Source organism: Marmota flaviventris, chromosome 2 (assembly GCF_047511675.1).
Source record: "Marmota flaviventris isolate mMarFla1 chromosome 2, mMarFla1.hap1, whole genome shotgun sequence".
NCBI classification, from domain to species: Eukaryota; Metazoa; Chordata; class Mammalia; order Rodentia; family Sciuridae; genus Marmota; species Marmota flaviventris.
The window spans coordinates 137612355-137627915 of NC_092499.1; the positions used below are offsets into that span (position 1 = coordinate 137612355).

The 15561-nt window shown below is 48.9% G+C and overlaps 1 protein-coding gene across 1 annotated transcript in view; it reads left to right on the top strand.

Moving 5' to 3' along the window:
• The window catches only part of Rhcg (Rh family C glycoprotein), a 120850-nt gene that overhangs the window by 61506 nt on the left and 43783 nt on the right, over positions 1 to 15561 (top strand). Inside the window, exons 11-14 of the mRNA XM_027955459.2 lie at positions 11592 to 11666; positions 11779 to 11830; positions 11931 to 12004; positions 12117 to 12253. Coding sequence (XP_027811260.2) covers positions 11592 to 11666; positions 11779 to 11830; positions 11931 to 12004; positions 12117 to 12253 — 338 coding nt within the window. The remainder of the gene's footprint in view (positions 1 to 11591; positions 11667 to 11778; positions 11831 to 11930; positions 12005 to 12116; positions 12254 to 15561) is intronic.

Genomic DNA, 15561 nt, shown 5'->3' on the forward strand with positions numbered 1-15561 from the left:
CTCAGTCAGGATAGTCTGTGTTTTACTACGTGACAGTTCCTCAAATCTCAGTGGCTTAAAGCAGCAACATTCAGTTCTCACTTGTGTTGATGCGCCTGTGTAGATTGGCAAGGTGCCTCTGCTCATCATAGTCACTCAGGGATGAGGCTGCCGGAGCTCCATATTGACCCATACTTCACACAATTTCTGGTGAATAGAAATGAGAATATGGTACACCTCAAACTAACTGTCCCTAAGGCTTCTGCTGGAAAATGTCATGTTTCTCTTCCACTCACATTTCATTGACCAATACAAGTCACATGGCCATGCCTGCATTCACCAGGGTTGGGGTTATGGCCCCTTCTGCCAGGAGCATCAGCAAAGGAAAGACACTATATATGGGGACAACATTAAAGTCACCTATACCTGGTTTGTAGTCTCTGATTCTCTATGGGTGACCAGAGGTACTTTTCCATGAGAGTGTATCTGATTGTGGTGGCCTCCATGTAATGGATCATCAGGAGAACCCTATCCCTGAATAAAGGAGGTTCCACCCCTTAGCAAGGCCATCAAACCATTCATGGTGGTCCCTGTTCACTTCTCCAATTCTTCTACCTATATCTCCTAATTATCCATTTATCCATAACCATGTGCCACATGCTTCTCTATTCTGATCTTTATATCCAATATCAGTCATAAAAGGATATATACTCCTGTGAGCCCTTTAAGGGCTAGGACTATCTCTTGTTAATACCAAAGACTTCCAGCTGCTACAGTCTGCCAGGCATTAAAAAAGGAATAGACAGCTCTATTCACACTGATATGGGACCAACTCCAAAATATTCTATAAAATTTTTAAATCCACTGTAGTACAGGGTGAATTGTGCACTAACTGTGTTGCACAAGACAGATATGTGGGAAAACCCCATGTACTTGTACCCACATAGAATATCTGAACAGATACAAAAGAAACTGACATTAATGGTTGCCTCTGTGGTGGGGAACCAAGAGAGGGGGGTCTCAACTAGGGAATTTGCCTTTCCTATCTAGTCTTTGTTCAGTTTGAATATTTTACAGTGTGCTTTAAAAAAAAAAAAGTCAGGAAGAAATGGTAACATCCTGTAAAGGCACTCAAGATATCTTGTTATCTTGAAATGATAAATTCATGTTTCAAAATTTAGATACAATATGAGCTCTATTTTTATAGAGAAAAATGTATAATATATCTCAATATATAGAAAGATGCTGCATTAGGTGCTATTTTAACTGGGTTTTATTTGACATTCTCCTGATAAAAATGCAAACAGTAGAAAAGGGCATAAATGAGAAGCTGTACATTCTCCTTTCCCCTCTCTCAATCCAGTTGACTGATCAGTTTATCACACTGAAAATGTTAACGATCATTATGTCTGACTGCAGGGGATATTTTCTTTTTGAATTTTTCCAAAATTTCTATTTTTTTTCTCAACAAGCATATATTACTATGGAAATAAGAAAAATATAGATGTTTTAAAATGCTGTGAATTAGGAGAGGCCTTGAGTCTTCTCCCTTCCTTCCCCCAACTCAGAAAAAACAGACTCCAGGCACACACATCTCCCTTTCCTCCCATGAAATTCCCTCCACCCCACTCAGTTTAGGAAACAAGATGAAAAAAAAAAGCAACATTTCTAAATTCCAGAAAAAGCCTCTGGTTCTGTTTTGAACAAGACCCACCCCTTCCTCACCTCCTGCTCTGGTCTCATTGCCTCCACCCTCCTTCTCAAACCCTCTGCCCACTAAGCCTCCTTTCAGATGCAGAAATAATGCCACAGAGAAGAAACCTGTTGCCTTGCTAATTCTTCAGAGGAATTAAACCCAGGAATCCTCCTCTGTCTTCTTAAACAGGGACTATCCGGAAATGGATCTGAAATACAGTAAAGGGAGAAAAGGAAGCAACCTGGGGAAAAAAAATCCCTCTTTCTAGAGCTTAGGTTAAAAAACGACTGGCCTCGTTAAAACCGCACCTTAATGGGGCTCCTTTCCAGCCTAATTGTCACCATGGCAATGACCCCTAGTGGCCATCTTTAATTAACTTGGAATCAGAGTCACCAAATGAGCTCCTCCAGTAAATTGCTCACCAACCCAGGCAGTCACGCGGCCCCTCCTCAGTCCTCTGCCCTCTTTCTTCCAGCACTGATGATGGGGCAGAAAATTCTCAGCCCCAGATTTCCTCTCTACCTTCTGGATTTGTCTGTCATTGTCAAGAGAGGGGCTCAGACCTATGGAAATAATAAGAATGGCTATGGTGTTAAGCATTTTTATATGCATCGTCTGATTTAGTCGTCAGAGTAGTTGTGGGTAGGGTGCACTATTATTGTCCATCACCTTTATCAGCTGAGGAAACTGAGGCTCAAAGAAGCTAAGTCAATAAGTGGCAGAGCTGGGATTTAAAAGCAGGCACAGTGGCTTCAGAGCCAGTATTGTAATGACTCTGCTGAAGATGAAATCCACAGGGTTGCCTCTTTCTCTCGAGCAAAATAAAGACTTAGAGTTACTGCCAATATCTGCCACTTTTCAGCGGTGTAAATTTGGGACCACTTATTTCACATCTCTGGGCCTGTTTCCTCAGCTAGAACAGGGAGGATAATTAAAATGAACCCAAGGTATATGAGGGACCTGAACAGCCTCCTCAGTTCTGTTCAATAATGATTTTCAACTCCAGAAGCTTCCTGTTGTCTTCACCCTGGTGTGGTTTCCGAGGCAAGATGGCATGGAGGTGAAGAGATAAATAAGTGTGATCATCCATCCCTCCAGGAGCTCATCCTAGACTCCACTATTTCTTTCACACCTACCTCTACTCCCTCAGCAAATTTTAGCAGCTGTCTTCCAAATAGATTTTTTTAAAAATCCATTCCATTCTGATAGGTGTTTAAGGTGGGAGAAGTAGATAGGTACTAGATCATTGAGAGGAAGAGAGGGTCTCTTGGCTGTAAAAAGAATTTAAACTTCATTATGAACCATACAGAAATCCATAGAAGGACTTTAAGTGTGATCAGATTTGCCTCTTGAAAAGATCACACTAGGGCTGGGGACGTAGCTCAAGTGGTAGAGTGCTTGCTTAGCATGCGCAAGGTCCCGGGTGGACAGTCCCCAGCATTGGAAGAAAAAAAGATTGGATACTGAGTGGAGAATAGATTGAGAAGCGCGACTGGAAATGACAACCACTTAGGTGGCTATTGAGGTTTGGGGACAAGATGATGATGGCTTGAACTACTTTTCTTCCATAAGAAGCTGTCTCATAGGCAGAAAGGCTGATCTGAGATGTGGGGCTGAGCAAACACCCCTCTGAAATTCAGCACCACTGGATGGACAGCTCTTGCCCCGCCTCTGAGAACCCTGCCCCTCGGCACCAAGAACTGGTGCAGCCAAACTAGGGGTTCATACCGAGCCCAGCACCCCCGCAAGGGCTGGGAGCTTGGGAAAGTAGCCCTGGACTCCTTCCTTTGGAAATATTCCTTTGAAAACCTTTGTTTGCTACCCTCTATGCTGGAGATAAAGCTGCCGCGCAGCCCCCAAAGACCACGGTGCGCACTGAGGAGCAGGACACCTATGAACTTTAGGGCCACCGGTAGGAGAGACTGCCCAAGAGCAAGGTCTCTGAACACAGTCTCCTTCACTCTAGATGCTGGAGTTTATTTCCCCGATTTTGGAGAATTAAAAACGAAGCTGATTCTGCCACGAATTGGGGGAAGGGATCTGTTCCAATCTAATCCCCGAGCATTTCTACGCAGCAGCCCCAACCGCCTGCTGGGCATGGTGTCTCTGCTGACAAAGCTCTGGAGAACTATGAGGCTTCTTTCTCTGAAAGTTGGACGGTGTGAATCATTCCAGATCCGATGTCCTCCCTCCCATGGCAGATCTTCTCTGGGATGGGTCGGAAGAGCCCAGCACTTTCTTCCTGGCCTCCCTGTGCAGCATGGCTAACCTAATCTAGTTTCCCTTGATTGGTGTGTGTGTGTGTGTGTGTGTGTGTGTGTGTGTGTGTGTGTGTTAATCTGGGACTCAGCAGGATTCCTTTTCCTGGAGTTGGGTGGCATCAGTGGGGATCTGCTGACTGAAGAGACCTTGTAATGCCTTCTCAGGGTTCTGAAGGTATGGTCAGCAGAGTCAGGGAAGATGAGAGGAGCTCAGATTTCTCTCTCAGAAATAACCTCGGGGTTTCCAGTCCCCAGAGAAGAACTTTCTTTCAGCTTTCCTGTGGAGAGGGAAAAGAGAGCAGAGAGTTAGACCCTGGCTTTAGTTAAGGATACTTGAAAATCATAGCAGGAGCCCATCCTAGACCATGACCAGCTCCACTGTACTAAACCCTGCAGCGAACCGGACCTTTGCCTTCTCCATCACTTTCTAGCTCCACGTGGGCATCAGCACCAGTCTAGTCCCTGCTCCTTCCCTTTCATGGGAGCCTTCACCTTCTAGCAGCCCCCCTGCTGGGTCCCTGAAACAGGTCTGATCTCAACATTAGAATCACCCCACCCTTAAGGGACAATGAGGTGGATACAGATGTGAAGGAGTGCCTGGGAGCAGGTTTCTTGGTGTGAAGGCAAGGCTAGACCTTTATTCTATTCGGAATTTTAATTCTCCTTAAACCCTAGCTCTTTCTTCTTTTCCTCACTCACTGGATGACCTTGGGTAAGTCACTTTTCACTTTGTTGCTCTCAGTCTCAGTTTCTCTGCCTATGAAATAGGGAAAATGTAGTTCTTTCCTGGGGCTACTGAAACGAAAAGTAAACCTTGGATGAGTCCCTGGCAAGTCGCCCTCTGTTTTAAAATGTGACTGCTCTCTTGCTGAAGGGGATACCTAAGGAGACCTCCCAGAACTAGGGAGACTTCCTCTCCCCCAATCAGCCTATATCCTGGTATCTCTCTGGACCCCGGCAACCTCCCATTGAGAACTGAAGAAATATTTTCCAATCAGTAAAATGGAAAAATCTGTTTTACAGATGGGAAAAGTGAGGACTGAAATTCAACCTGGCCCTGTCCATGATCCCATTTGGGTTCCTCAAACCAAGACCCCAGGTGAAAACGACTTTATTCTTAGCTAGTTGCTTTAGGCACCTCTTCTCCCTCCCTGGCCCGCAGCATTTGTTTGGGGGTCTAAGGAACAACAGAAAATTTCCAGCCAGCTGCCCCAGAAACAAGAGTGCCATTTCCCCATCATCAAGACTTTGGCTTCCACATTGGTAAATCCGGGAGGATCAGACTCCTTAGAAGAACAAGATGATTAAATGAAACAAAAATCCATCATTCCCCCTCCCCCATCTCCGACCTGACAGACGTTCCCCCGGGATTTACCGACAGCCTCTTTTAAGAAGCCCACACCCCTCTGGCACTTTGGTCCCTATGGTTTCAAGAGGTCCAATCCGCCTGCTCTAGGAGTGTCTGGGAGCACAGCAGTCAGGTTCCTGAACCTGCTGGGGCAAAAGCCGGGGGCAGGACCGCCTGGACCCCCTCACCCGTGCTGGAGCAGACGAGATGCGGGCTGGTCCCACCCTCTCCTGATCTTTCAGTCCAGCCGCACCCTCCCCGGCAGGACAAACCTGTCTGCTCTGGAGTTAGGGAAAAATGTCTCCAATGTTTGCTCCTCAACGTCTTTTTTATTCTGGCACTTTTAAAGCCAAGAAACAACTAGTTTTTAATTAGCCTCAATTGTGGACTGTCGGGAGCTTTGGTATTTAAAAATATCTATGAAAACAATTATTACAAGAGTACGTAGCGCCGTGCCCACGCACATATATACATGCTTGGGTTCCTGAATAAGCTCTTTTCTCAGTTGCCCACCCACCACCGCAGGGTAGTGGACAAGAAAACTCGGCGTGGCTGGAAGCAAAATCAGGAATGTCACCGCCTTCGAGGCCAGATCCCACGTGGCACCCCAGTTCTGGACCAAAATGGGGCCGGAAATTTGCCTCTTCCTGGGTCTGTGCAGGGGTGGGTTAAGAGAGGAAGGTGGATGCTTTTTCCACCTCCAATGGGGTGAGCGGGTCCCTCGTGCTCACGCCTCCGCAGGAGTCTTCTGGGGAGACAATTTTATTTACTTCGCTAGGTGAGTAGCACTGGGAGCCTGCTCTGAGCAGGGTGCTGGGGCGCAGCGAAGAGGCAGAGCTCTCAGTGGCACTCTTCCAGAGCAGGTCACCGTCAACTCCAGAACCTGACCTGGGGATCGTCCTCGGTTCTGAACTATCAGCAGCCCAGGCTCCTCCAAGACCCAAACCTAGGCAGCGCAGCAGCAAAGGGACCCTCACGCTCAGAGAGTCTGGCCCACCTCTGCATTGGTTCACTGCGGACCCGCACCCTCGATTTCCACGCCATCCTGACGTTACGGCGCCCCCAGCGCCTGGCATGTGTACTGCACACAGTAGGAGCTCTGTCGGATTTTTGTCGGATTTAATTCCCTTCCTGTCGCGGGAAGGAGCCTTCTCTATGGCGACTTGGGATCCCCCTGCTGGCGGCCGCCGTAACAACCTGAGTCCGCACCAGCTCAGGAAGTCATTTATTTTTCCAGTGCTGGGGACAGAACCCTGGGCCGCTCATGCGATAGGAAAACGCTCTACCACTGAAACCCTAACCCCACGAAAGTTTGATTTTTTTAAAGGAGACCTTCAGACTATCCTGAGCCACCCAGACTCCATCCCCACATCCTACCAAAGTTACCCTAGAGAAGCTTGTCAGGAAGATCTAATTTTCCTACAACTTTGTCCTGAATGCAACCAAAATGAAAAATGGTCTTATTTGCCCAACAAATACATACTGAACATTGTAATATGAATCACCATGGCTACTACTGATTGAGCACTTAACATGCAAGGCACTGTTGAGCTCTTTTACCTATGGATGCACTTAACCCTCATAACAACCCTACTGTAAGTGGTGCTGTTACTATCCCACTTTAAGGCCAGGAGCTGGGGTTGTGGCTCAGTGGTAGAGGGCTCGCCTAGCATGCATGAGGCACTGGGTTGGATTCTCAGCACCACATAAATGTAAAATAAAGATATTGTGTTCACCTAAAAAGCTAAGAAAGAAAGAAAGAAAGGAAGGAAGGAAGGAAGGAAGGAAGGAAGGAAGGAAGGAAGGAGACATCCATGCCCAAAGTGATGTGCCCAAGGTCACACAAAAAAGAAGGCTTTGGATCTAGGTCATCTCCAGATCCCAGGCCCCCAACAATTATATTCACCAAGCAACACTGCATTTAAAACAAACAAAGTTATCAGAAGTGGTTTCAAAATATCCTTTGTTCTATGATTAACCCCAAGTAATTTTTTTTTTTTTGTAGAAAGAGAAACACATAAATATCTCACCTAGAGAGAGATGTTTGGGGTTTTCCTGGGTATGTGTTTGCATATAGCACCACTATATACAGAGAAAGTAGAATGGGGTTCTCACATACCCAAGGGGCAGTTGGATTTTTTAAAAAGCATGAAAATCACTACCAGTTTCAGAGTCCACTCTATTCCTTCAAAACTGTACTTCCTGGGCCCAGTGCAGTGGCACACACCTGTAGTCCCAGCAACTGAGGAGGTTGAGGCAGGAGGATCATAAGTTCAAGGAAAGCTTTAGCAACTTGTGAGACCATATCTCAAAATGAAAAATATATAAAGGGCTGGGGATGTTCAGTGGTTAAGCACCCAGGGTTCAGTCCCCAGTACCCAAAGAGATCTGGTAGACTGCTGGTCACTACTGTTCAATACTAAGAAGCCAAGAACCACAAGAGACCTACTTCTTTCTGATACCCTTTCTCTCCTCTCTCTAAGAGTCTCTCATTAGTTCCTGGAGATCTGAATGGGCCCCAGCCACCACCCTCAACATGAACTTGGGCATAGCTTTGGTGTGGGCCATAGTATTGTAATAAAGGCACGTTAGAGTGCCACCCCCTTACACCCTTGGGAAGTTGTACCACAGTGGGAAAGCCATAGACAGAGGCCAGGAGTCCAAGAATCTTAGATGGAGAGAGGCTTGGAGAGAAGCCAATCCATCATTTATCTAATAGGAGGAATTCAAAGGTGGCACAAATGTTAGATATTCTTCTCCAATCCCTGATACCAGTATTTCATTGTGGAAACTAGAGTCCCATTAATAGGGGCGATGACCAGCGTCTCACTGGGGCATTCTTCTTCCTTCCCAGGAGGATGTAAGCCACCATAAAACTTATAAAATCTCAAATAATTAGTGAATAACAAAACACAAATGGCCAGAAATATATTTACAAAAGTGAAGCCCTGATAGATCTAGTCCACATGGGTGCTGGAACTAGACAAAGAAAAGATGGTTCTGGCGGTTTATGTGAGGGGACATCAAAGGCAGGCATAAGATTTCCAGGGCGTAGTCTTGCTTCATGATGTCTAGTAGTCAGCAGGTTGATTGGCATCTTCTCAAGTCACACCCATCTCAAGTTCTGTATGGGATCTTTGGCAGAGCTTGAGGGGGAAGTTCACCTGTGTCAGGCAATCAATCCCTGTGAAGGTGACATGGGAGGTTCCCAATGCCAGACTTATCCCCTCATTAGGTACAATGTGCAACATAGTCCACACACAGCCTACGGATGGCTCACAGCCCATTTTGTGACTTTCCGCTCAGCCCCAGCCTCATCCCTGTACCCTGTGCCAGGCCTGTATGTTGTACATGTCTGTTTTCCCCTTTTAAGACTCTAGGTTTCTTCAAAGACAGGCTTGTATGTTACTCACAACTGTGTTCCGAGCCCTGAGCACAGAGTCTGACACAGAGAAGGAGCTGAATTGTATAAATAACTCCCCTCCATAAGCCAGGAGCTGTGGCATATGCCTGTAATCCCAGGGACTCAGGAGGCTGAGGCAGGAGGGACATAAATTTGAGACCAACCTGAACAACTGTCTCAAAAAAAAAAAAAAAAAAAAGGTTGGGAATGATGTAGATCAGTGGCAAAACACCCCTGGGTTCAATCCTTAGTCCCCCCCCCAAAAAAAAATCCCGCCCACAACATCCCTAACTGGTAATCTCCTACCCCGATTTGAATTCTTATAGAGATGGGACACTCACTGTTTCTCATGGGACTGCTTCCCCTAGGTGCCAGTTAAGAGGCTCAATTTTTCCTTCTGCAGACTCCCAGACCAGAGTAGCACCCTTGGAGATTTTCCTTTGCCCTGAGAAAGATTACTGACTGTCCCAGACAGTCAAATACCTGCCTTCTGTCCTTGGAGCCCAGACCAAGTAGAAAATCCAGAAAAGGGAGATTTCCTCTTCCCAAAGGGCATGGCAGACCCACTTGAGACCCAGAGGAAAGTCCAGTCCACCTGGGGGTTTAGTTCACAGTACAAGATCAGGCTGGAGGGGGGCTCATCCTTAAGTCCTCCTGTATTTCTGGTCATGAGTGTCTGCCCCAGAAATGTAATAGCATATTGATTCCATTGTATTTTCCTGAGTTTTTATGTGTCAAGGTGAGCCAGGGCACGTGCACAATTCTATATGTATGTTTATGTCAATCTCTATATTTCAACACAGGCTAAGCATGGACCCAGAAATGAGGCCAGAAGGAAGTGTGTACCCTAAAGGAGGAGGGATGCCATCATCTGTGCACAAGCTGGTGAAAACCCTGTACCCACGGAACCAGGATGAATTGACCCTCAGGTTGTGTTCACATATATAAGTATGCAGCAGTATGTGTATGTTTATATAAGCAAATTCCCATGTGTGTGTGGCCTGTGTATGTGTGTATACACAGATACAAAGACCAACTGCAATCTGGTTCTATGTCTGGGTGACAGTGTGTGTGTAGCATGTGTATACATTTACAAGTATTTCCCAATCTGGTTCTGTGATCTTGTGGTTGAGTGTGCATGTGTGTGTGTGTGTTTACAATGTAATCTCAGGCCTGTGACTATGTGTGATATGTGTTTGTGTGTTTAAATGCAAAGTCATGTCTGAGTGAGCATCTGAATGACTCTGTGTGTTCACATGCACACTCCAGCCTGATTCCATGTCCCCAACTTCATGTGTAGATGCAGGTCCTTTGACCACAATGGCTGAGCCCAGGCAGGTCCTGAGGCTGGCTTAGCGCCCGGGGAAGTATATATAGGTGACTTGTGTTTACCAGCAACCTGGACCAGCCTTTGTCTGGTATCCGCTCCCATTGACCTCAACATTCCTCACCCTGGCAGGACCTCAGCCGTCCTTGGTCACAGACTGCCTTTCCCAAAGAGTCCCTTTAACTCACAGTCCCTTTTCCGGCCAGGGGGCTGAGAGTTGGGGGATATTCATCTCGGGGAGTTTTTGTTCCACCTCATGAAAGGCCTCAATGGCTGGGAATACCATTCTAATTACGGGGAAGCCCAGCTTATGTGGGGGACACAAAGGGCTGTGGTCTCATAGCAGCTCCTTCCATCCGTCAAATAAGGCCGTCTAATGATGGGGTGAGAGCTGTGAATGCCTAAAACAAACTCGAAAAGGAGGGAAAATAAAGCCGCCGGGGGCTTAAAATATATTAAATTACCCTGATTAGGAGTCGTGGCTTTGCAGGCACTGGTTGGAGAGGCTGCGGAGGCTGCAAGTCCCGCTATTCACGTGGGGGGAGAGGGGTCAGTAGGTCGGGGGGGTTCACAGAGCCCTGGCCCATTCTCATGCTAACACCAGGGACACACTGCAGGCTTAGTGGGCTGGAAAATAGAAATGAATTTGCGGTAATCCTCCTCCTCCTTCTCCCTCCCTCCCTCTGCTGCACAGAAGCTTTGCCTAATTGCAGCCCTTAAAGCCTGCTGGGCATTGGGGCAGGGCCACACCCTGCAGCCTGCACCCCTGGGCGTGTTCTCTCTCTTTTTTACTCCTCCTTTCTGTGGGGCCCCAGAATGAGAATGAGCTCAAAGGCTCATCTAAAGGAGTAGAGGGGTTTCAGTAAGTGGTAGGGTGCGAGTGTGTGTGTGCATGGGTGTGCACACTTTTCTTTTGAAGGTGCAATTATTCATGATTTAGTTAACCCTTTACACACAGGCACACCATTCACAGACACACATATCCCTTCACTGTTTCACACACACCTCCTTAAACACCCTTTCTCAAATATTCACAAATACGTCTTCACACAATTTGCAGACACAGGCATCCATTCATGGTCGGGTACACACAGCACCCCACACCCTTTTTCAGGCATTCACAGAGCCCTTTGTGGGCACTCATAAATGGAGATGTGTCCCTTCTCAGGAGGCCATATTCTTCCCAGACATGAACACACATGCATTCATCCCTTCAGAGGTGACCTCAGAAATCCAAACCTGGTTCCACTGCAGTGTTTTATAGCAGAGAAAACAAGATCAGAAGAAAGCTAGAGCTTGGCCCTTTCCCAGTTTTCCTTGAATCAGCCCTATTTCTAACTGTTGCAAGACCTGAGAAGCTTTTGGGTAGTGTCTCTGTCTCTGTCTCTGTCTCTCTCTCTCTTTCTCTCTGCTGGGGATCCCCTTAGTCCCACGTCCTTCCAGGTCCTGTTGTAGGGTGGCATGCCGACCCTCCCACCAACCTTAGGCCACGCTCTTCCGTGGCTTTGTTCCCTCGACTGTGTGACTTTGGGACACAGTGGTGTCAGGTGTGACTCTTAAGCCTTTGAGCCCCACAGTGTGGCGCCAGGGGCCCAGGAGAGGCGTTCAAACGCCCGCCTCTCCGACTCAAGGCGCCCTCTGCCGGCAGATCCGTAACAGTCGGGTCGGGAGGAGGCCAAATGAGTGCACGTGACCCTCGGACTTGACCCCGAGAATCCCGCACAGTAAAACCTGTCCCCGACCCCCCCGGGTTTCTCCGCTCAGCTGTGGGAGAAGCCAAGGACCCGCGCACCAGACTGGAACAGTAACCGCGAAAGTAAACCGAGCAGAGGGATCATGGGAACCACAAGTCCAGGCTCCGCGGTCCCTTTCCCCTCAAGACCTCTAGGAACAACCCCCTTTACCTCCTCCCGCAGAAAGCAAGCCTACCCCGAAGGCGTACGGCGGGCACCAGGGACAGGACCTGCACACCCTGAGTCGGCCGCCGGCTGTTGGTTAACCTGAGCCTAATGGGCTCAGCCTTCTCTTCCATGATCCGCAGCCAAAGAAATCCAGGGGACACCCCCCAGAAATTTCAAGAACCTACCTCCCACCCATCCCAGGCAGAGAAAGTGAGGAACCGCGAGTCTCTAGAAGACCGTGCCGCAGAGCACTGGGGTCAGCAGAGGCCACCGCCACCCTCTATTCAGGCGGGCGGCACAGGTTGCAGGAGAGTCGCAGCACGACCCCTGCGCTGCAGGTGAAAGCGTGCAAACGAGATCCTCCTGGCTTAGACACTCATTGCGCTAAGTGGTAACTTGGCATCATGGGGACAAAGTGGGAGCTTGGGGGACCAAAGGCCAGAGACTAAAATGGAGATAATAGTCCAGGTCGTTTCAAGGAACCACTGAGTTTCAGTAGGCGAGGTGGTACAAGAACTAAAGATCCCTACCCTGCTCCTAGAGTCAGAAACAAAGCCAGCACAGGTGACACGTCCAGGGGCCACAACTTCTACTAGACGGATCTCAGTCTTCAAGCACTCCCAATGATCCATTCTTGGCTCTATACACACGCGGCTCTCTTCCCAATCCCCAAGCCAGCTTGGGTCTAGCTCTTCTGTAAGTTTTTCTAGGTTGGACTCCGTAGGCTTTCCTCCAGCTTCCCAGCTCCAGGCCTGCCAGCACCGCGTATTCCCGTCATAGGGACGGAGTAACCGCAGGCATTCATCCAGAAGAACCAGTGGGGTGGCGATTTGAACACTGGGCACAGTGTAGAGAGGTCACGCCCTCCCCGCGCCCTGAGTCCAGGGGCCTCCAACCAGCCCCAGTATTTCCCAAATGGCTGTCTTGGGCCTCAGACCTTGTTCCACCATGTGGGTGGAGGACCCCAGCCTGCTCTGCTTCCATTGGATTCTGCTCCTCCCTAGCCCTTGCGGGGAGCCAGGTTGCCCGCCCCCCCCCACCACCAGGGACAGCAGAGATGTGAACCAAGAGCATGGCTGAAAAGAGTAAAAATAGGGGTGCTGAAGGGAGAAGGAGTAGGGTTGAAGTCCTTATTGCTACTACCATGCTCCAGTCGCCTCTTGGTGGCTAGTCCCAGGGCAACTCTCTCAAGCCCTTTCCCAAATTCAGAGATTTCCTGAGGAAACCCAAGCACCCACGCCATTAAACACGCAACGCAAACCATACAAGAGCAACTAATTCTAATTCCAGAACTTTCTCTAAATAAAATTAGCAAAGCTTCAAATGGGAAAGCTCAGTCCCTGGGCCTAGGTAAGAAGGTGGCACAGGTGGAGAAGGAGATCCTGGGAGGCCCTCCGGGGCTAAAGGAAACCCCTCGACTGGGTCCTCCCGATGGCGCCTAGTGGTCCTGACCTCTGGTCTCCTTCTGGGGCGCCAGGCATACTCCGGGGACAAAATGAGCCGCTAACAGCGGTTCCAGCCGACCTAGGATTCCCCAAGGCAGAATGCCTGTGTAGTCCCAACACAGAAACCGCTGGGTATAGGAAGGCGATTTGTGCTAGAAAAGGCAACGACAAGGAAATGTTGGGCCATCCTGTTTTTCAGCCCATCTCCAGAGGTCACATTCACCATCCCTTGTCTCTGCCCTCATGCAATTGGCTTACCCTCTCAACGACCTCCCGTTAATCATAAGGAGAAACAAGATTTTTTTCTAGAATTTCCCAAAATAAGCGGCTGTATTTGGGACAAATTTCAGAAGGCTGATTTTGTTTTCCTCGGTTTGATGGCACTGCCAGGGCTAAAGAGGATCTCCACTGGCCAGACGCCTGCACCACGGAGGAAACTGGGAGGGGCTGGGGACTCCGGGGACTCTCCTGTTTCTGCGGCTAACCGCAGCCCGAGTTTCCACCGCCGGCCTCCAGCAATCTCGGGTTCTGGTGCTCTCGCCAGGCCGGGCGTGTGCCTCGCAAAGGAAGTCAGTCCCTAAACTCCGTAGGACACAACCGCTTCCACCACGCAGGACCCAAGGGTCTTTCCCAGTGCTTGGCAAGAGTCTGGAGGTTGGATGTGCAGGGAACGCCTGCGCTCGGTGTAAAGGGAATGTGCTAGGAAATCCCTCATATACAGGGATTCTGTGAACATCTTGGATCCCTGAACCCTGAGTGGACACCTTCATGAGCCACGCAAGGTCTTGGTGGCAGAGCCAGGCTTTCAGTAATGGCTCTGGGTTTCTGTTTGTAAAACACAGAATGAAATCGGGAAAGCTGAATGAAGACAAAGCCATTTTTAAACGTTGGATTAGCTAAATCTCCACACTTACCAAACACTTTCATTTTCAGAGCTGTTTGTGGCAGTAGCAGGTCCAGAAAATCGACTGTGTTTAAGGACGAATTCCACCCAGGGGAGAGTTCTGGGAACGTGTGCCCGTGTACACAGAAAGCACATATGTTGGAAGGAATGTATGAATGGAAAAGAAGCATGCCTTCACCCTCCCCAAAGCATTTAAAGGTTACTGCCTTGCCTTTGTGGGGATTTACAAATTAATACATATTTATCACGCTTTTATATCTTCCCTGGGGCTGCCTGGGTTGTGTGGGTGGAGCAGGCCACTCCCTCAGTTCCCTGCACTGGGAAATCTTAGCTGTGTCAGAAGAAAGCTGCTCTTCGGCCCATCCGGGTTCCCGAAAGACCCACTTTTCCTTGTATACTGGCCTAGGAGTTTGCAAACTGAGCTAGCCGGATCTATATATTCTCCTCCCAAATGTCTAAGACTTAAGAGCCAGGACCAGGGGGCCCAGCTGGAGAAAGAAGGGAGACAATGGTGCAGTTGGGGCACACCTGGCCGAGGTTGACAGGCACCACGGACACCTTAGACCACTGCTTCCAATATTTTGCCCAATGCTTAGAAAACCTCGGGACAGCGTGTCCTCAGGTATGCGCATGTGTGTCCACAAGGCCCTTGTGGCTAGAACGGCAAGACAAGTCTTTCCAAAGGTCCTGCCTTCCCCAAGCTGACTTTTCTTATCAATGGGAGAAATGCAGGCTATTGACCCAGCGGCCTCCTCCTCTCCGCCTATTGTTGCAGCTCAATCACACACTTACGGAAGAAAAGCGAGTTTATCTTAGTCTAGAGGGGCCTCGTGTTGAGAGAGGGGTGGGGGAGAGAGAGAACGAACACACGCGCGCACGCGCGCGCGCCTCAGGGTGGGGAAAATTCTGCATCCAGCACTGTGCAGATGGGTTGAGGATAGCCACTTTCAGAAAAGGGCCAATTTCCCCTTCACAATGAGCGCTAAGTACCTGATAAATAGGGCTGGTGTTTATTCATGAGCAGGTACTTTGGAGATGGCGATTAGAACAGCCGCCCGCGCAGCCTAGCCAAGGTACTTAAAGCCGGGCAGGTGCAGCTCTGCGCGCCGCCCCAGCTCACAAAGCCCGCGGCCGCCACAGCGAGGGGAGGGGGCATAAATGCAGGGCGCGCCCGGCCCCGAGGGCGCGTAGCGCGTCGGCACCTTAGCCCTTTGTTCCTCTTCGGAAGCCAAGGCCACTCCACGGAGAGGCACCCTGGGAAAACCTCCCCTCCAATTACCAGGAATTTCCCATCCTT